The sequence below is a fragment of the Monodelphis domestica genome, chromosome 7, assembly GCF_027887165.1.
Source record: "Monodelphis domestica isolate mMonDom1 chromosome 7, mMonDom1.pri, whole genome shotgun sequence".
NCBI classification, from domain to species: Eukaryota; Metazoa; Chordata; class Mammalia; order Didelphimorphia; family Didelphidae; genus Monodelphis; species Monodelphis domestica.
The window spans coordinates 23,036,542-23,058,443 of record NC_077233.1 but is presented as its reverse complement, the minus strand read 5'-3'; the positions used below and the strand labels follow the sequence as shown (position 1 = coordinate 23,058,443).

The 21,902-nt window shown below is 38.5% G+C and overlaps 1 protein-coding gene across 2 annotated transcripts in view; it reads right to left on the bottom strand.

The window, feature by feature from the left end:
- The window catches only part of PTPRG (protein tyrosine phosphatase receptor type G), an 822,458-nt gene that overhangs the window by 360,864 nt on the left and 439,692 nt on the right, over positions 1–21,902 (bottom strand). For both annotated transcript variants that reach the window (XM_007499993.3, XM_007499994.3), the window contains exons 3-4: positions 13,797–13,976; positions 1,607–1,755 (exon numbers count right to left, since the gene is read on the bottom strand). In XM_007499993.3, the coding sequence (XP_007500055.1) occupies positions 1,607–1,755; positions 13,797–13,976 (329 nt within the window). The remainder of the gene's footprint in view (positions 1–1,606; positions 1,756–13,796; positions 13,977–21,902) is intronic.

Sequence of the window (21,902 nt, the reverse complement as noted above, 5' to 3'; positions counted from 1 at the left end):
AACTTAGTATTCTGTATACATTTGCACAAATGAGTATTCACTGCATTCCTCATCCAAGTGTAAGCTCTTGGCGAACAGGGATGGTTTCTTTCTTTGTACTTGTATCCCTAGCATTGAGAAATCCGGCTTGGCTTGCTCGACTTAATAGATGCTTGGTAAGAGTTTATTGATGGATTGCTTACTTTGTAGGTTCTTTGTATTTACTGGCCCAGAAGAATGTAAGCATTTTGAGGACTGACAATGTTTCATTTTTGTATCCCCTACTCTTGCACGTAGTAGGTAAACTAGATAATGAAAATGCTTTGTAAGCTTTCAAGCGTCATCTAAGCATGAGATGTAACAGGCACTTAGTGTTTCCTGAGTTGAAATGAGTGAGTTATTTACTATGTATCCCTAAGTGTAAAAATAGGAGCCACTCCAGAAAGTCAGTTCAATACAGACTCCACTTAATGACTCCAAAGGTGAACCACACATTGTGGCTACAAGGCAAGGAACTGCTTACAGATTTAACAGGATGCTGCATTCACAGGCTGCACCCCTACATCCATCTGGCCACCTCTCCTCTTCCTCCTCATCTCTATCATTATTATCATATGTAGCAATGACAAGGCAGGGCAGGTTGCAAAGTACATTATAAATATTATTAATATACACATGATATTGACTATAGTGGGTATTAGGTAAAGGTTCTGTGTAGGGAGCCACAGGGTGGCTCAGTGGATAGAGGAAGGCTTGGAGCTGGAAGGTCCTAGGTTCAAATTTAGCCTCAGATACTTCCTAGCTGTGTGACCCTGGACAAGTCACTTTATTCCAATTTCCTAGCCCTTATCAGTTTTCTGCTTTGGAACTGATCCTTAGAAAGTAAGAATCTGATTTTCTTAAAGCCTCTTTAAACTCTTTACCATCATTATAGAAGAGGGAAGGTCCCTGAACCACAGAGACTCGGGTTCAGGATCTTCCCAAAGTTAATACAGAAATAAATGGACCTAGCTCCATTCCCTCATCAGCATTGTTCCTGTACTCAAGGCTGGTCATGGGACCAGGAACAGGGGGAGGACAGGGACATAATAGGATAAAGCAAGCTGTACCACACAGGGAGTTAAAAGAAAAGTAATGATCCTGACCTCATTAGTACCAGATTATGATGCAAAAAAGGAAAACTCACATCTCCTTGATGGTGGTCATTAGCATTACCTTTGGGGGAGAAGAACAGAGCTTCTTGCTTTTTCCTTAAGCTTCCTTGAAAAGTATGAAGATGGGACTAATCATGAGCTTTCCCAGAAGCGTCAACTCTAGGAAGACCAGTTATGGAAAGGGACAGCCTACTAGAAACCACCCTAATCAGAAGGCAATGGGGTCATGGTTGGAGCTGACAAGATGTGAACTATAATCATCTTGAGTTTCTTTTGAACTCCCTCCAAGAAAGAAATGGTGGTATCTCAAGAGGCAACAAAACAAATGGTCTCATGAGAAACAAACACTTTGCTAATGAGATGGACTTGGAAGACATTTTTTTGGGGAGACAATCTTGGAGATGGCATTAGTAGCACATCCTTCCAAAATATTAACTTTGCCAACCACTTTCCATTCCCATAGTGTCTCTCACCTCGACCGGAAATCTTCTACCGTTGATGCTGTGCTCAGATCCAGCAGAGCCATTGCTATGGCCCCAGTGGAATTCCACTTTTTCCGCTTTGAATCTGCCTGGCAGTCCTGCACCGCTGATAAAATAGTCATCTTTCAGAAGAATGGCCACTGCAATGAAGAGAAAGGGTAAGAGAGCATGAGTTTCCAAAACTAGACCAGACCTTGTTTTACAACATAATCTTGGGGAAAAGAGTAGACTCAGAGGTCCTAGACTTGGTGTCAGAAAGACCTGAGTTCAAATCCTACATCAAACATTTATTAGATGATTGACAATGGCATGACACTTTTCTCACTTTCACAATTTATAAAATAAGGAAGGTAGACTCTAGAACCCATTTCTTATTCTAAATTGATGATCTTATAACCAAATATGGAATTTTAAAGTTGTAATTTGGGGGGGATTGACAAGCCACAAAAGAATCACAGTTTGAATCTGCTAACACTTTCTATATTAAACCTTTCTGTTATCTTAGACTTATGTACTATCTACAAACCTCTAGCAGGTATGGTAGTCTGCGCTGTCATCCTTTATAACGGCCCCAAATAAATGTTTTCCTGTCTTATCGCTGGACAGATGAAGAAACTGAGGAAATGACAGGATAATATGTCTAGAACTGGGATGAGGCAATAATTAAGACCAATCATGTGATTCCAATTCATAGAACCAAAGACCTTCCCATCGTACTACCTTGCTTCTGAGGATAAGATAGTTAACCATGGTGAAATATTGTGTTCACTTTCAGCAAAGGGAATTGGCAACTGAAAAAAAAAAATTAGCCTGTCTCTTTTCTTTATAAAGTCTCTAATAGAATGCTGTTCAGTACATCCATTAGGCATTTACACAGACTCTTATTGTTGTTTTCAGTTATGTCTGATGCTTTGTGACCCCATTTGGGGTATTCTTGGCAAAGATCCAAAAATGGTTTGCCATTTCCCTCTCCAGCTTATTTTACAGATGAGGAAACTAAGGGAATTAGAGTGAAGTGATTTGCCCAGGTTCTCCTGGCTAAAATGTATCTGAGGCCAGATTTGAACTCTGGAAGATGATTCTTCCTCATTCCTATGTGCCAACTAGCATCTAGAATCTTAGTATAATTTTCACTTTTTAATTTCAAATAAAAAAATATTACTCAACTGATTATTTAAAATTTATTCTGATTGTTTGTACAAAATTGTTTGCATATTCTCTTCCCTATTAGACTATGGGCACCATTGCTATTTGTTGTATACCCAGGGCTTAGCAAAGTGCCAGGCAAATAGAAGGCATTTGATAAATATTTATTGGCTGACTAGACAGATCCTTGTCCCACAGCTCTGCCTGACTCAAAACATAATTCATTTTTAAGATATTATCTTTATTTATAGTTTATTAAAAGACATTGTCCTTGACTTATAATATATTACAGTAAATATTTTTTAAAAAAACCCTAGTAAATGCAAAATTATCATTCTTTCCCCTGAAAATAGAGAAGAGTAAGAAAAGGAAGCTTCATTTCATCATTTTTTCTTTATCCAAATATATACTATAGGAGGTAAGAACAGAGAGCAGGAGTTCTTAATGATTTTTGTATCCCCAAAACCTGGGGCAATCTGGGGCCATGTGGGGGGTAGGTGGTCATTTCTCAGGGTAACATATTTAAATGAATAAAACAAACCATGTAGAATTACAAAGGAAACCAACATCGTTGAAAAATGGTTATCAGAGCATTTAAAAAAAAGTTCACAAGCTTCAAGTTAAGAACATCTGCTGGTCCAATGCTATAAGTCCAGCACTGGTAAATCTTTTAGAGACTGTGTGCTCAAACTGCATCGTTAAATGGCCTGTGAACCTGCCCCCCCTCCATTACCCCAGACAGCAGAGGAAGTGCTAGAATTGGGCTGCTGGACAGAGGGGTGGAGCATGTGAAAATTCCAGGGGAGAGGGTGAATGAAGTGGCACCTTCAAGCATGCCTGGATTCATGTGCCACACCTTCACCAACACAGCATAGTTCAAGGCACTGCGAATTGGAAAAGCAGGAGAAATGTTTTGAAAGGAGAAGAAAGGAAAAAAAAGAAGAAAATGATTTGTAGAAGCATAGATATAGAGCTGGCAAGATAATTTAAATGAACCCTTTTTAAAATGAAGTCCAGGGGTTAGCTGCTCAACATCAGAAATATATAAAGGGCCTAGAAGGAGAAGAGGACAAGCTTGGGCTCAAACAGGAGTAAGAGCTGTAATATATACCCCCCAAAACCCCTAAACAAACAGGGGATCAATATACAATTAGTGGCCTTTTGTTTTCATTTTCTTTTGTTTTTTAATTCTGAATTAAGTCTTTTCTTTATACCTCTCTTATGTCCCAATATAGCATCCCTATCTACTCATACAATTCCTCTTTGTGAAAAAGAGAAAATTAAGTAGGAATAACCAAATTAGTTTTGTTTTCAAAAAGCCTCATTCTTTTGCATTAATTTTGACCTCATGAGACCTCAAGCCACATTTAAAGGGTCTATTTATTGGCAAAAATTCACCTCTTTTTACTCTAAAGAAGTACAAATCATCATGAGGGGATTGTCAATAAATATCCTATGGAAATTCTGGCCACAGGAGGGAACACAGGTGGACAAGCTCCAATCTGATGGGGGACAACCATAAATGATCTACACCTGCATGTGATAATTTGAGTCTAGAGAAGTTCAATTAATTTTGGCACTTGTCAATTAAAAAAATGGAGCATTAAAACAGCCATGAAGGATCCATGCTCATATAAATGCCTTTTTATTACATGCAAAAGAAGGGTTTTCGCCACCTTCTGGGAGGAAAAGAAAATAACAAAACAATGAACTTTCTATCTGTGGGCAGCAAAATAAGGTCAAAATAAAGTTATTTCCAAACGTAATTAAAACCATCCAAGCAACAACCTATCATTATTCCAAAATACACACATTTTTAGGGACAAAATAATAATGAGTGTGCTAAGGCAATATACCTTTTACTGCGAAAGTCAACAAAGCCAGGCAGGGACTGGGGAGGGTTTTAAATACTGATGACAGCTCTCAGTCAGTTATAAATTCCATACATAAAATCACACATCATGATGAATATGGGAAAACAGATTTGTGTACATCTGTTACAAAGCATGCAAGGAGACAGTTGCATCTTATAAATATTTGATTCTACCTTAAATCATTTATGTCTCTATCAGGGGTCATTTTACTTGTTTATATGAATAATTAAAAGGATAATTAGGAGGCAGTACAATCCAAAATGTTCATCTAATTTTTCATTTTGCAGGGTTTCTTAGTAGATCTCACAGTGGGCTCTGTGTCCCCCTTGTTTTAATTAGAATATCTTTTTATGGGCCATCAAGAGGGTAGGGTATGTCATTATGATATGATAAGAGAATACAATGTGGGTAGCCAACTGTATTGAATGAGGAGGCTTGAAGTATTTATTCTCTTCCTCCTTTTTGGGAGAGGGAGAGGGAGAGAGAGAGAGAGAGAGAGAGAGAGAGAGAGAGAGAGAGAGAGAGAGAGAGAGAGAGAGAGAGAGAGAGAGAGAGAGAGACAGAGAGAGACAGAGAGAGAGAGAGAGACAGAGACAGAGAGAGACAGAGAGACAGAGACAGACAGAGAGAGACAGAGAAAGAGAGAGAGACAGACAGACAGAGAGAGAGAGAGAGAGAGAGAGAGAGACAGACAGACAGACAGACAGACAGACAGACAGACAGACAGACAGACAGAGAGAGAGAGAGAGGCTGCTATGGTGTGATGGATAAAGAACTAGCCCCCAAGTCATGTGGACCTAAATCCAAGTCCTGACCCTGACACTGAGAAAATCACTTAATACTTTGGAGCTTTGGGCACATATTTAAGACTGGACACATACTAGGACAAATTCTTAAAGGAAGTGAGGGCATCTCCAGACTTATTAATATTGGGAAATAACAATCTTTGGAAATGGGGAGACATTGAGATATGAGGGCGTTTAAGTGAATAGAAGTAATGAGATGTCAAGATGCTGGGACCCAGTGGGAGGAAGAATCTCTTAGGGAAAAGCTATAGAGGAAGAATGAGAGATAGAAGAGAAACTAGGCAGAAAAGATGTAAGGGAAATGAAACCCAAGAAGATGATAGAAAGGAAAGGCCGAACCTAAGAGAATATAACCATAAGAAAGTCTAATCAGAGATTTCCTTGAGCCAAGTCCTCATGAAGAGAAACCAGATCATTGTGGTAGGGCATTTCTGATACAATAATAATAGTAAAACTAAAAGAAAAGGGTCAGAATAAAGGATTTTTGAGCTGCCCTTTGGTTCTAAATATATCATCTTCCTGTGATCTCTGATCCCATGGTCTAGAACAGATCATACTAGCATATTAAAAACAACAACAACAACAACAAAAACAAAACAAAAAAACTATTTAAAGCAAGTCAAACTTAAACACTAATGCATAAGAGCATTTGTGGGTAAGTTATAACAAGACAAGTACTCAAAAGAATTACAAAACATAAGAGCCAGTGCTTTATTAGCAAACATTCCAAGGATCTTCTCTCTTAGAAAAGGCTGATCATTTAGGTAGAAGTGAAAGCTAGGAATGAGGTTTGTCAGAAATAGTTCTGATGAGTGCTTTATCTTTTCATTCTTGTGAAACGAAACAAAAGGAAATAATTTTGGGTGAAATCAAATGAAAAGTGGCAAGAAAGACAGTTAGGGCTCCTCCAGAGAAAACAGATAGGCCATATCTGTCTTGTAAATATATTTCAGGCAACTTTCATGAACTGTGCTAGGTACAACAACGCAAGCCTATTGATTATGCCAGTAGGAATATATAGAGCTCTCAGGGGGATAAGATAGATATGAACATTAAAACTGTTTTATGGCAAAGTTACTGTCTGTATATAATAGACAGTTTTAAATATTAACTTGCTATATTCATTTTTTAATATCCAAAAGACCAAGTCTATTTTACAGATAAGTGGCTTGTAAATTTCCATTTCAAAAGAAATCCCACACACCTTTCTTTATTTCCTACTCTGAGGCTGAAATAAAGGTTTCTTTTAAGAAAAGGGGAAAAAAGTTGTTGAAAAAGTAAAGGATAAGAATAGCCCTTAAGATTGGGTCCGCGGAGCTAAAGGAAAAATGAAAGAATCACAGAATTTGAGACCTGGAAGAGCTAATAAACAGTATTTAAAGAGAAGTTGACATAGAGGAATTATGTGACAAGAGAACAGGCTTTAGGGTCCTGAAGACATGGGCTCAAAACCCACCTCTGGCAGCTAGTAGTTGTGAAACCATGGCCAAACCACTTTAACTCAGTCTCTAATTCCATATCTGTAAAATGGGGATGTTGTCCCTAGTTACCCCTAACTCATGGACAGGTTATTATGAAGACAAAATGAGATAGTGCACATAAAGAAAGTAAATTTTTGAATTGAAATTGAATTGAAAAAAGTAAATTATTTTGAAGGGGGAAAAGGTAGTGAAGGAGGAATTTGATTTGTGGTTTTAATTGTATCAGGAAGAAATGTACCCTAAAAGTGCAGATCAGCACATAGAAGGCTCAGTGATGCAATGGATAGAGCCCTGGGCTTGAAGTTAGGAGGATATGAGTTCGAATCTAGACTCAGTCATTTACTACCTGTGTGACTCTAGAAAAGTCATTTAACTGCTTTTGACCTCAGTTTCCTCAACTAAAACACAGCGATAATAATAGCACCTTACACCAGTGTGGTTGTGAACATCTTAAAAAGTGCTTAAAAGAGTGTTTGGCATATAGTAGGTGCTGAAGAAATGCTTGTTTCCTTGGGCAATGAGAGTGACTTGCCCATATAGCCAGGATATGGTAAAGGCAGTATTTGAATGCAATCTTACCTCTGAAGCCTACTCTATCTACTAAACCACATTATCTCTCTCATAGATTTTAAAGTGGCAAATAGGTTTCATTATATATTGTTATTGGTAAATTGTGTAAAGATGGTTTATCTGGATAATCTAAAGGGTTTTTTTTTTTAGCCAGAATGATTCCAATTTCCTGCCTATACTGTCCCAAACAACTAAAAATTTCACTTAATTCTAGAGTTGGATTGATTTGAAATAAGACTAGCCACTCTGGCTAAATATATAAACATAAAAATCCTCAAGCACTGAAAAAACCTGAATACTCCAAAGAACAGAAGCAGCTTAGAAAAGTGGATAGATTGCTGGGTCAGGTTAGAGTCAGAAAGCCATGGGTTCAAATCAGTCCTGATCGCCCTGGGCAATCCATTGTTTCCTGTGTCTTTTGGGCAGCAACTCCAGATTTCCCATTCTTGTAGTCCCCTGAATCTGTGGGAATTCCAGATCCTTCACTATTCATTTGACATTCCCAAGGATCTCTCATTTTGTTTTTGACCTGGAGATGGAGCTAAGTTGTCCAAATAACTTGAGATCACAACTTCCACCAATCTGCCAAGGAAACAATGCCCACAAATGGTGAATACTTAGCATTCTGTAATCTTCTATTTTACTGAGTAGAAATACGTGATCACTATGCATGAATGAACTTCTGATACCTTCTCTGACTTCCTTTAAAATTCAGCTAAAATCCTTTCTTCAATAGAGAGCATTTCCTGGTCCCTATTAAAGCTAGTTCCATTCCTCTGCTCATGGTACACTTATCTTGTTTGAGCATCGTTTTTTGCGCGTTGTCTCCCCCAAGAGACTGTGAGGTCCTTAACGAAAGGCATTGCTTTGTCTTTCTTTGTATCTTCAGAGTTTAGCATGATGCCAAGCACTTAATAAATGTTGTTGTCATAACTTGATTTTGCGTCAAATGACATTTATTGTTATTTAAAAGTTTATTTAATTAATTAATTTAGGATATTTTTCCTTCTTAAATGACATTTACAAAGGACCTTTCTGCACCTGGTATTACGGCATACGCTGAATGCTTGCATCTTGTAACTAGCACATCCCTCATATGACACCAGAAAGTGCTCAAACCCCACCAGCTAAGGCTACTGGCTGAAGTCCGTGAGAGGATCACGAAGGAGTGACTACATTCTGAAAGCCAGCATACACGGGCTCCTCCAAACTCAACAGGTCCTGGACGACTTTGAGGAGTCAGCACAGTGACAGAGATGAATCATCGGCTCCTGCAAGACCAAGGTCGTGAATCACCTTGCACCGAGATGACTCGCTCCGCGTCTCCAACCTGTCATGGATGATTTTGGAGCTGAAAGCTGTCACTGAAACCCGTTATCTTGGCAAGTTGCTGTCAAGAGAAATGAGTCAACTAGAAAACCATATCAAGAAATCCAGGGTGTTTTCATGAGAGGCTAACCGAATATGGCACCGGCATGACACTGGGCTCCAACCAAGATTACGGCTAGTGAGACAAAGGCTTTTTCTACAGCAGTGATAGAAGCCCTTTTAGATTTTTCCATCAGCTCTCCCAAACTTCTAAATCACACTGTATTTATTCTGTGTGTACATTATACCTGCTTCTGTGGACAGGAGATGTGTTGCTTCCCCCACTGAAGGCAGGGATAGTTTTATTTGTTTATATGTACTCCTAGCACCCAGTATGTACTTGGAACATAGTAGGTGTGCAATGAATGTTTGTTAAATGATGGAAAGGGAAGAAGACTAAATCTTTGAGAATATGGGGCAATAATGAGCAAGAGGCATAGAAAGGACCATTTATTAAACACATACCTCCATTTCTATTGTGAGAATGGTTCTCTTAAATAAGCATATTTATTATAATTTATTATAACAAATCATATATATTATGTTACATATTTGAAATTTAAATGAGAAAAAAATAAAGTACTGAGCCAGCTAGGAAGCAAAGTGAATAAAGCATAAGGCCTGGAGGTGAGAGGTTCCAATTTGGCTGCAGATATTTCCTAGTTGTGAGACCCTGGGCAAGTCACTTAACCCTAATTGCCTAGCCTTTACAATCTAGTGCCTTAGAACCAATTCTTAATTTTGATTCTAAGACAGAAGGTTATGGATTTTTTAAAAAGTACTCTTCTAAGTGCAAGAGATACAAATTTAAAAACTGAGATACTCCTTACCTTCAAGAAGCTTATACTCAAATAAGGGAAGTCAATGAGCAGCTCCATGACATAGTGAGTTGGGCATTAGGACAAAAACTGAGGAAATCTAGCTTCAGGCACTTACTAGATGGGCGACCCTGAACAAGTCAATTAACATCTGTTAGCTTCAGTTTTCTCATCTGTAAAATGAAGTTGAGACTAGATCATCCCTCACAGTACAAGTTGTTATGAGGGTCAAAAGAGCTAATAAATGGAAAATGTTTGACACACCTTAAAGCTCTATAATATATGCCACCTGTTCTTGTCAGTAACATTATTATTACTGTTACTGGTCTAGGAATTCAAAGGGATATTGAGTGGAGCCATGGGGGAAATGATTAATAAGGCTCTTTCTGGGAATGGCTGTATTAATTAGGTTGCACTAGAGTGAAAGATGGAAAACAAGTGTCCCAGGGAGTCTGGATTGCTTTTTTCTTTTTGGTTATTTTTTCATGTAATTATTTATTTATTCATTCATTTAAGTTTATTTAATTAATTAATTTTGAGTATTTTTCCATGGTTACATGATTCATTTTTACTCCCATCCTTCCTCCCAATGCCCTCCCATAGCCAAAGTGCAATTCCACTGGGTTTTACATGTGTCATTGATCAAGCCCTATTTCCATATTATTGATAATTGTACTAGGGTGATTGTTTAGAGTCTACATCCCCAATCATATCCCCATCGACCCATGTGATAAAGCAGTTGTGTGTGTGTGTGTGTGTGTGTGTGTTTCTAGGTAGTATGGATTTCTTGTCTTGGCAGGATGGTAGCTGGAATGTGTCATGGAAGGATTTGGGGAACCTAGATATGACCTTTGACCAGGGAAATGGCACAATGGAGGCTACTCGACTCTGCCTCCAACCCAATATAATTAGGAGCACCATTGGGTGGGGTTGGGGCCACCTAGAAATGGAACATGCTCATCCATCAGGATTACAGGTCCCGAAGCACCCAACGCAGTATGGCAGGAAGATGGTCTAATCTAGGCAGAGATGCTCGGGATGGACCCGGTGTCATCACAATGTCCTCTTTACCCCAGAGATAATAGAGAAATGAGGTCCCAGCATCCTAAGGTTCCATCTACTGGAGCAGTGACCCCAGGGGCAGAGACACAGAATCCTGAATAGCAACTTGATATCTCTGGTAGAAAGATCCTACAGAATAGAAAATCCCAGCATGAGGGCAGTCAGCATGTTTCCTGAGGCTGTTATTCAAAGGGAAAGGAGAGACAGAATGAAGATTGCTGAGCAGCTGGACTATGGGGAATAAATGTCGACCACCTGCAAGTAAGGCAGGTAGAAGGGATGCTACACTTTCTCAAAGCAAACCTAAAGGAATGGAGCTTCATTACCCCTGGGCAGGGAGCAGAGGGTGCAGTCATGCCAGGCTTGCTGGTAATAATCTGAGAAAAACAATTTTTTTCCCTAAAAAATAATGACCAGAAGAAAGCAAGTAAGATGACAAGCAGCAGGCAAGAGCTGGAGGTCTGTGACAGACTCTCATATACTCTGTCCTTTTCTGAAAAGCCGGCGTGCTTGCTGCTTCTTGGGTGTCACATTCCATCCCCTGCATCCAGGCTTTGTACAGGATGACTCCCATGCCTGGCATGGACTTCCTCATCACCTGTGCCATGCAGAAGTCACTGTTTCCTTCAAAGCTTAGCTAAAGGGAAGCTCTTATAGGGAGCCACATTTGGTAGTGCCTTCTTTATCCAGTTTCCTTTCCTTTATATATATCTTAAGAATGATAGCTCATGTTTACAAAGCACTGACTATGCGCTGGGCAGCTAGGTGGCACAGTGGATGGAGTGCCAGGCTGGACTTAGGAAGATTAATCTTCTAAAGTTCAAATCCAACCTCATTCAGACTTAAAAGCTGTGTGACCCTGGCTAAGTCACTTAACCTTGTTTGCCTCAACTTCCTCATCTGTCAAATGAGCTGGAGAAGGAAATGGAAAGCACTCTGTATCTTTGCCAAGAAGAAACCCAACTGGGGTCACGATGAGTGGATATTACTAATGAGTGGATATTACTAACAACAAAATAATATGCCAGTCATTGTGCTTTATAATTATTATTTTACATGATCCTCACAGTAACACTAGAAATGATTTGCTCTTATTATACCCATCTTACTTCTCTATGTTCAGTTATTTTCTTTCCTATCCAATGGAATGTAAGGTCCTGAAGGGCAGAATCTGTTTAGTTTCTGTTTTCACATTTCTTTGCTTGAAACACAGCATGTGTTTAATATATGCCTATTGAGTGAATGAATGAATGAATAAGGAAGTGGTTAGGCACTAGAATAGAGAGGAAATACAGTGATTCATTATGATAGAGTAAAAAGAATATTGGATTTAAAGGTAAGAGATCTTGGTATGAGTCTTCCTTGAGCTATTTATTAGCTTTGGTGATATTTGTCAAAACAAACCATTTCAAAATCTGTGAAATGGGAACAATTGTATTTTTCTGACTATTTCAAAGGAGAGTTGTTGGGATCACTGTAAAACAAGGAGTTGGGAGAGAAGTTTATTTTGTTGGATTTGCTTACTTCATTCTGCTTCAGTTCACAAACTCTTTGTATTAATTTCTGGTGTTCTCTTTTGTTCCATTTTATTAACGTTCCACAATTTGTTTTGAGACAATCGAGGAGTTGGCAAATTTTGGGTGGCAGTAGGAGTCCATAGTTTGTTAATCCTACCCCTCCTCTAATCAATGAGTGTTTCTTCTGGGGGACAGGCACACTTTCATAGGCAATTTTCTATAGCAAATCAGATCTTTTCAGTTAAAATACAGTGTAGGGCATTCAGTTACTATAAATATCTTAAGTCAGAATAATTCATCTCTTTAACACTATTCTTCTTCTGGTGATTTCATAGTACCACAAATAATGGAATGCTACAATCTTACGAGAATAGAAATTATCATTCATCCAGGGGTCGAGAAAAATTCACAGGAGGAGGAGGTCAGCTATAGCATATTCCCAATCAAAAGATTTCTCAAAAGAAGTGGAGAAAAAGGCACCAAGGATAAGTGTGATGATTTCCATTCCTCATCTATTAAGAAGGAATAATGGTAGTATATACAATTGTGAACATGAACCAATTAATCAATAAGCATTTATTTAAGTACCCTTTTTGTCAGGCATTGTGCTGGGAACTGGGGGGCCCAAACCCAAAGAAGGAAACACTCTCTACTTGGAAGGAACTTACTTTCTACTGGAAAGTGTTTTGAGATAATGGTGGAAATGGGGGTGATGATAAGGAAGAAAGTGAACTACTCAAGTAGGGAGACTATCAATGGATGGGTATATTTCAAGCTGTAGAAGACCACAGAAGGCATCAAGGTCAGCACTTTCATTTAAAAGATGAGGAAACTAGGACCTAGAGAGATTAAATGACTTACCTGAGGTTATTCAAGTAATAATACATGAAAGAGCTGAGATTTGAACTCAAGGCTAATGACTCCAAAATCAAGCATTCTTTCCACTGTTCTCCCCAAACTATATTATATGGCAATGAAATCACAACTCTTTCAAAGAATCAGTAAGAAAGGGTCACAGTGCAAGATGACGCAAGGGGAATGGTCAAAAGTCTCAATTTCAAAGGATTTGGAAGGTATTCATGCACACAGAGATAGACACTGGCTTTAACTAACTAAATGCGAATGGTAAAAGAGATAGAGTTACCAACATTATATCCCTCTATTCTGTGTTTCCTAACTTTGTTTTTTGGTCCAGGGCACCATTGTGCAAATCAGCTCATGGCTTTGAAACAAATTCTCATTTACCTCTCTCTCCAATGTTATCAACACAACCTATTCTGTGGATGTCAAGAAACATTGTTCCAAAGACAGTCTTTCAGTACAAGTATTCATTAAATATTCTAAAACGGCTGGACCAGAGCAATACCTTAGAAATCCATACAAAAGCGCCAATTCACAGTATTTCTAAGGAGAATTCTGTAGAAGAGAAAGCAAAAGAAAAATGATGAAGATGATGATGATGATGATAGGGCCATCCAAGACTCTTTCTGCTGTACTCCTGTATAACCAAGGACGAGACATTCAAGAGAGAAGACATACCTGTTTTCCCTGTGTTTTTCATCCATGTTTTGTTAGAGGATTCATTATCAAAACCATCCAGCTGTAGTTCCTGGTACTCATCCCCAACTCGCGCTTGTTGATCTAAAATATTTATTGGGGACTGGTGACGGCCACCGCAACTCACACTTGATGTAACCCAGTGTTCAGGACCGTAGGTGCCTGTGAAAGGAAAACAACTTTTTAATAAATACTGATAGCTTCTCCATTTATGGAACAAATATGATGTAGGAAAGCAGACACTGAATTTCCCTAGGTATTGTTACCGCAATTACAATGACAAAAGGGTCAAAAGCTATTTGCCTGATTCAGGACATACATTATTTTCTTTCTCCCTCTAGCAGTTGGGAAGGATAAGTTACTTTAAATAGTTTGGCATGATCACTTGTAATCAAATACACACTAATTTATTTTTAATCACCTTTAAGAATTATTACCTAGTGGGGGCAGCTGGGTAGTTCAGTGGATTGAGAACAGGCCTAGAGATGGGACGTGCTAGGTTCAAATCTGGCCTTAGACACTTTGCAGCTGTGTGACTCTGGGCAAGTCACTTGACCCTCATTGCCTAGCCCTTACCACTCTTCTGCCTTGGAGCCAATACACAGTATTGATTCCAAGACGGAAGATAAGTGTTTTAAAAAAAGAATTATTACCTAGTGAAGAGACTGTCAAGATTGTTTAAACATTCTTCCTTGTCCCACAAAATTTTACTAAGTTTTCTAAAATGATTTTGATTTCCCCATCAGAGTAGCATTCTAATTATTTTGGTCTGTTGGGTTGTTCTGGAAATAACAGTGATGTTCTACTTAAGCCTGAGAAGTCTGTGAGCAGAAACCAAGATAGAAATTCAAAGTAGAAAAAATAACAAATTTAGAAAGATGACAAAATAGTTAGAAAAAAAACAGAATTCTAATATAAGGAAAGAGAATGATGTAAACATGGGGGTCTAAAAGACTGGAGAAAGGAATAAGAGGTTACTGGAGGCCTTAGAAATTGCCATTTTAATAGATTGGTGAGGGAGGAATCCTGACTGTAAGAAGTTCACATGAAATAGGTACTGAAGAAGTATTTATCAGTGGAGAAGGCTCCGAGTATAGTAACTCTCTCCAAAAAGCAAATAGCGACTCGCAGTTAGTTACCTGAAGCACTCAGTGGTGATGAGTTCAATAAGTCAAACAAAAATGATTTGTTAAATACCTACTATGTGTCAGGTACCACCCTAGGGATCCAAAGCAAAAAATCCAGCCAGCTCTGAACTGAAAGAGCTTTTTAGTCTCTGGTGGGGATCAGGGGCAACAATATGTCTACACACAAAGCATATACAAAGTATATAAAAGGTAGAAACAAGATAGAACCTTATCCATGGTCCTACAATGGCTATGGGTTAAAGTCCCACTTCTTGTGCCCAGTACCTGTGAGACAGACTAGTCCCTTAACCTTGTTGGACCTCAGTTTTTTCACTTAGGAAATGAGAGGAGTTGGTATAGATGGACTCTGAGCTCCTTTCCAGTGCTACATGTGTGATCTATGATGTGTCCAAAGTGGAACTTAACCCAGAGAGTGAATCTTTCCACTATGCCAATTTGTTACTCCCACCTCCTCATAACATTTAGGTTATGTGTCACTGGCATTCACCCAGGACCCATGTTAGCCTTCCCTAACCCAAGTATGCCATCAACAACATTTCTCTTAAACAGTCATGCCACTCTTCCATTACCAGCACCTTTACCACCAATGGACTGTGGCAGTAGCTTCATGGTAGAATTTCTGAACTGTACTCCCCTTCTAATATATCTTTTACACAACCATCAGATTCATATTCCTATGTATCCTGGTCACTTATCTGTTGTTTTCACCTGAATAATGGGGGGAAGTCACCATTCCTCCCAAGATCTCAGTTTTCATGCCTTTTAAATAAGGGGGATTGAACTACATAGTCCGAGTTCTTTTCTAGCTTTGGCTCTGTGCCCCCATCATCCTCCAGATTCAAATTTAATCTTGTCTATCTATTATCAAAGCCAGGCACTATGACCTGACATCACCCAATCTTTCCAGGCTTCTCCTTTCATTCATTTGATCCTCTAGTCTAGGAGTTGGCAAACTAGTGCCTAATTTTCCCATTATGTTCTAGCTATGAGCAATGTTGATATACACGAAAACCATTTCATGGACTATAAAAAGCATGTTATAGGCAGGTTTTGGACCTCACACAGATGCCAACTCTAATCAAATAGGGCAATGATCATTCTTCAAAATATGCCTTTCCTCCATGCCAATATTCGTACCATCTCTAAGACTATAAGTTCTTCTCTCCCTTCACCTATAAATCTTCCCATCTTTAAAAGTACAGATCCACAAAGTCTTCTGAAGTCCTCCTGGTTGCTAATGACCCTCTCAATTCTGACTTCATCTTGGTTTTGCCTCTTCTACTAAATGTATTCTTTAACATTTACTTTATTATAGGTGTCTTATTCTCCTAACAGACTGAAAGCCCTTTGAAGGGAGGCACAGTGTTTTCTCTACGTTTCCTGTCTCCTCAAGTGCCTGGGAGTGTGTTATGAATATAAAAGGAACTTATATTAATACATTATCAGTCATCCCTTATATAAAGTGTGTCTGTATGATAGAACTGGAAACCACTTCTTTTGTCCACACATCTGTCCTAGAGACCCATTTCTTCAAGTGACCAGGAGAATCAAGTATTCAGCTTTCTTCTTCCTTCTTCTATTTAAAAGAATTTTTTTAAAAATTGAGAGAAAGAATACAAGAATTTACGCAGAGATCCTCACACATGGTGGGGGTTGGGGGTGGTGGAAGATATGAATTTCTGGCATTCTCTCCTTTCAATCTCTCTAAGGGGAAAATCAGCATTCTTGAGTGTCAAGAATGCTGTTTGGGCCATATGCCATAGAAACAGGAGACTTGAGTGTGACTATAAACCGAAATTATATTTTATACCAGATTATGTCAGGGGGAAGGAAATAAATGCATGTCCCCAGATTCCATATCTCACTTGGGATTTTACAGAATGATACATCTTTTTTCCTCCCTTTTCTTTTTTTTCTTTTTTTTTACAGCAACTCTTTTGTTGACAACACAGATTTCCTCCAGACCTCCATGAAACTCTAAGAGTAATAAAGCTTCTGTGTCAGCCAACTGAATGGAAACAGTCTTTGGTAGGAAGACTAAGATGGATCTCACCCCTCATTTATTTAAAGAGATTTGGTGCAGAGAATGTTAAATACTCTGAGGGGGATGGGTACCAACTGGATCTGGGATGATGCTATGCTTAGGGGTTGACACTCTTCCTTCGGCACCCATGGAGCTAATTATATGAATAAGGATCATGCTTCTACGGCAATATGGATCTTTGCTTTTAGGTTTAAATTCCTTTTTAAACCCTCCAGTATAAGGCACATAGGATAACAGATACAAGAACCAAAAGAAATTTGAAGCCATCTTTTCCAGCTCTCTAAATTTATAGTTGAAGAATGGAGAGGATTGGAATAGATGAACTCAAACATTACTTTGAGCTCTAAATCCATGAACTTGTTAGAGGTTGGGTTGCTTCGTCAAGGTCCCATAGGAAGGAGTAATTGGCAGAGCTGGGATCCATACCCATGGAGGTCCCCTGTTCTCTCTCTCTCTCTCTCTCTCTCTCTCTCTCTCTCTCTCTCTCTCTCTCTCTCTGCCTCTCTCCCTCTCTCTCTCTCTCTCTCTATATATATATATATATATATATAAATTTATACATACACACATATTTTCTATATCTAGAGGAAATGAAAAAACTATTATATTTTCTTACACTTCAAAAGAAAGGCAATATAGTATGAAAGATAGCCTTGAAGACCTGGGTTCAAATTGTCTCTGAAATTTACTGACTATGTGATAAAGAATGTTTCTAATCCTCAGTTATCTCATCTTCAAAATGGCATGGTTATTGTGAGGATATGGAGCTGGCCCCATCAATCATTCTTTATAAAGTGGCTACTTTGTACAGGGTATTATGATAAGACCCTGGATAAAACAATGTTTACATTCTGTAGAGGGAAACAAGAAAGAAACATGTCATGCCTTCTGTTTTCTAAAACAAAATCTTCCCTTTGATTTGCTAAATGTTTCTTTGAGGTGAAATATCTACATGTCATCATACCTTGATGGAGATCTGAGTTCAAATGTGGTCTCAGACATTTAAAAGTTGAGTGATTCTGGACAAGTCACTTAACTTTTTTTGCCTCATTTTTTTTAACTGTAAAATAGGATAAAAACAGCTATTCTCTAGCTGAATTATTTTGAGGATCAAATGAAATAATATTTGTAAAACACTTAGCGTGGAGCCTGGCACACAGGAGGTGTTATATAAATGCTTATTTCCTTTGTTTCTCTTATCTTCTCCCTTTGGATTTCAAAAAAAGAACATGAATTGCGCAGGTCTCTGTATCAATTATCTACATGGTGACAAAACAATCCGTTGCAGTGTAAAAATAACTAAGGAATAAATGGCTTACTTGGTTTTCAAGAAGTAAGAATAAAATTAAATTAGAAAGATCTGAACGAATGGTCTGATTGAGGTCCTGATCACAGGACCTAATTTTAAAAGTCTCAGATCTGTACATAAGTACATTCTCTGGGAATCCAGAAGATAATCACATTAGCCTAAAAACGCTCACAAAATGGGATAAAATGAAACTGCCCCCATGCCGATCCCAGAGCTGAGGAGGAGCCCCAAACTATTATTTTTGGCCCAATTCAAAGTCTCCTAATAATTATTCTGGGGATAAAAATACACTTTGGAATATATGAAGAACACTTGAAACCCCTATTATTCCTCCTAACCTTCCTGACCCAGGAATGAAATACAATTTAGCACCCGGTAAATCAGTGGCAGGAAGTCAGGCCAGGGGGATTCGTTCCTTCACGGGGAACAGTCTGAAGATTTAAGCCTGCTAACTGCTTGCTGTTTCCTATCTGCCCAATATACATTCAAGTGCAATTTTAATTGAAACTGATCTTCCACCACAGATTTCAAATTAATTCTTCTTCTGAGTGTTTCATGCTTCAGACGCCCTTGCCTTGCAAAAGAGAAAAAGAAAAGAGAAAGAAACCTTTCCATCATTAGTGGAGGAAATAGAACACTTTTTTTTTTCTAAGCTTGCAGGTATTGATTACCCATTCTTTCCATCAGAGCACCATTGCAATTCTGCACTGTATAAATCTCCTCAGTGTTAGACACTTTATAAAGTACTGAGAATTATGTCATTAATCATTTCCAGTTGCACCTGCCTGGGCATATTGGATTCTTTGTTTTTTAAAACTTTAAATAAATTCCTTTAAATAAAAACAAGACACTAAATAAAGATCACACTTAAATCTAGTCTAAAAGGAAAGCCTCTATCAGGTGTGACAGTTTCCATCTCAAATGGGGGAAATCAAGTCATCTACATTCTAGTTTTACACCTGTGAGTCTAAATTGGGATGGGCAGGGATTTGTACTTGTTGGGTCAGACAAACTGATTTTGGCAGGTCTGCAGCTCTTCATCCCCATGTGATAATCAAGGTCTCATTTCAAGGAAAACAACTCAAACCCAAAATCTAAAAGCAGTCCATTTGCGCTGCCTAAGGAAATTTCTAATTCTGAATGTTTCTGAGCTGGCCTAACAGGAAAGCTCCATTCCCTGAACCCTTTTGCACAATCCACAAGAAATTTGGTATCCTAACATGCCACCATGACAAGTTCACCGAGTGTAGGCTAAGGGTTCCAATTCTCTCTCTAACACAGTTCCTAGAAATGACCTTAATAAATTGACTTCCAGGGTGGAGTAGATAGGATGAGCAGTGAAGGGAACACCAGGCCTAAAGTCTGGAGGACCTAGGCTCAAATTTGGTTTCAGACACTCACAAGTCACTTAACCCTGATTGCCTAGCCCTTGTTGCTCTTCTGATTTGGAATTGGTAGTAAGACAGGCAAGGTAGGAAGGAAGGAGGGAGGGAGGAAGGGAAGGAAGGAAGAACAGAAGAAAGAAAGAAAGAAAGAAAGAAAGAAAGAAAGAAAGAAAGAAAGAAAGAAAGAAAGAAAGAAAGAAAGAAAGAAAGAAAGAAAGAAAGAAAGAAAGAAAGAAAGAGAGAAAGAGAGAAAGAAAGAAAGAAAGAAAGAAAGAAAGAAAGAAAGAAAGAGAGAAAGAAAGAAAGAAAAAAAGAAAAAAGAAAGAAAGAAAGAAAGAAAGAAAGAAAAAGAAAGAAAGAAAGAAAGAAGAAAGGAAGGAAGGAAAAAGAAGAAAGGAAGGAAAAAAGAAAGAAGAAAGAAAAAAGAGGGAGGGAAGGAAGGAGGGAGGGAGAGAAAGGAAAAAGTAAAGGGAGAGAGAGGGAGAGAGAGAGAGAGAGAGATGAAGCTGATTTGCTTATCTGTTATCTGAAAAAAAGAAAGAATTGGACTAGATTGCTTGGAGTTCCTTTTAGGTTCTAGAGCTATGATTCTATAATCCTATCATCATTACTCCTATCTCAAGAAATATTAGGGATTTAGAAGCATCTGTCATTCCATTTCATAGGGAACAAGTATATTTCGTGCTTAAACACGACCCAATCATAATGTCACATGAATGCAGATGACAAGCTGTCTAGGACTTATGAGTCCCAAAGTGTCGTTGGTGCACAGTGAGGCTGACTTTCTTAGGGTCACACAGTAAATGTCAGCAACAACATTTGGACATAGGTGGACATAACTGAAAAACAATTAATCTGTGTGAACTGTGAATCCAAGTCCAATACTCTCCTCATCAGATCTCACTGCCTTTGTCTATATATATAGGTGCAAACACGTGAATAAATGAACTTCCTTCAGTGTATCAAGGTGTTTTGATTTCCATGTGGATGAAATTTCCCAAACAGGCTACTTAGACTTTTTCTTTGTGGTCTCCATGAGCAAGTATAGTGCTTAGAACATACTAGGTACTTAATAAATTGTTACTGAGTTAACCTGAACTTAATAACAAAAATTTTTGAGTGCAGAGAATTCTTTTTTTGTGTCGTCTGTGGGCCCTCTCAGATCCTCCATTTAAGACAGGATTTTGGGGGGGAGGAGGCGGGGATTGCTTGTCATTTGCTCAGGGATTCATCAGACCTTCCTCCCCATTTTTCATCTTCTTTTTTTCTGTGATGACTCCCTCATTAGACTCGGAGCTCCTTAAGGGCAGGGACTATCTTTTGTCTTTCTTTGTTCCTTTAGTGCTTAGCACAGTACCTGGTCCATAGCAGAAGGTTAATAAATGTTCATAAACTGGCTAACCTACAACAATGCCATGAACAAAATGCCCACTAACGTTTATAGAATGAAATCACTCACTCTACCCCTTACAGCCTCTCATTCTATCCTCTCCAATCTCTCACGCTTGTCTCTCATAGTCTGAGTATCAAATTCAAAGAGACAGATCGCTTCAGCCAGCATATTGACTTAGAAAATCACAAATCAATATTATCTACATCATAATAAATTTTAAAATAATATTTTATTTGATCATTTCCAAGCATTATTCATTAAAGACAAAGATCATTTTCTTTTCCTCCCCCACCCCCCATAGCCGATGTGTGATTCCACTGGGTATCACATGTGTTCTTGATTCGAACCCATTGCCATGTTGTTAGTACATAATAAATTTTTAAGCCCTTACCTTCTCTCTTAGAATTGATATTATATATTGATTCCAAGGTAGAAAGTGCAGTAAGGTCTAAGTTAATGAGGTAAAGTGACTTGCCCTGGGTCACACAGTTAGGAAGTGTCTGAGGACAGATGTGACCATAGGATCAACTATCTCCAAACCTGGCTCTCTATCCAATGAGCTACCCAGCTGCCCCCCATGATTTTTTTAAATTGTGAAACATTTAAATATAATTTGGGGAATCTTTGGGAGTTTTCCTGATCACCAATGTCTAGCTGGACAATGAGTCTGGCACATCTGCCCTATACCATATGGCCATCCACATGCGATATAAACACCCTCATGAAATACTATAGTAGCTTCTTTGAATTTGCTTCTTTTGAAAGACTTTTAAGGATAGAGAAAAGAAATGAAAAGACTATGTTAAAGC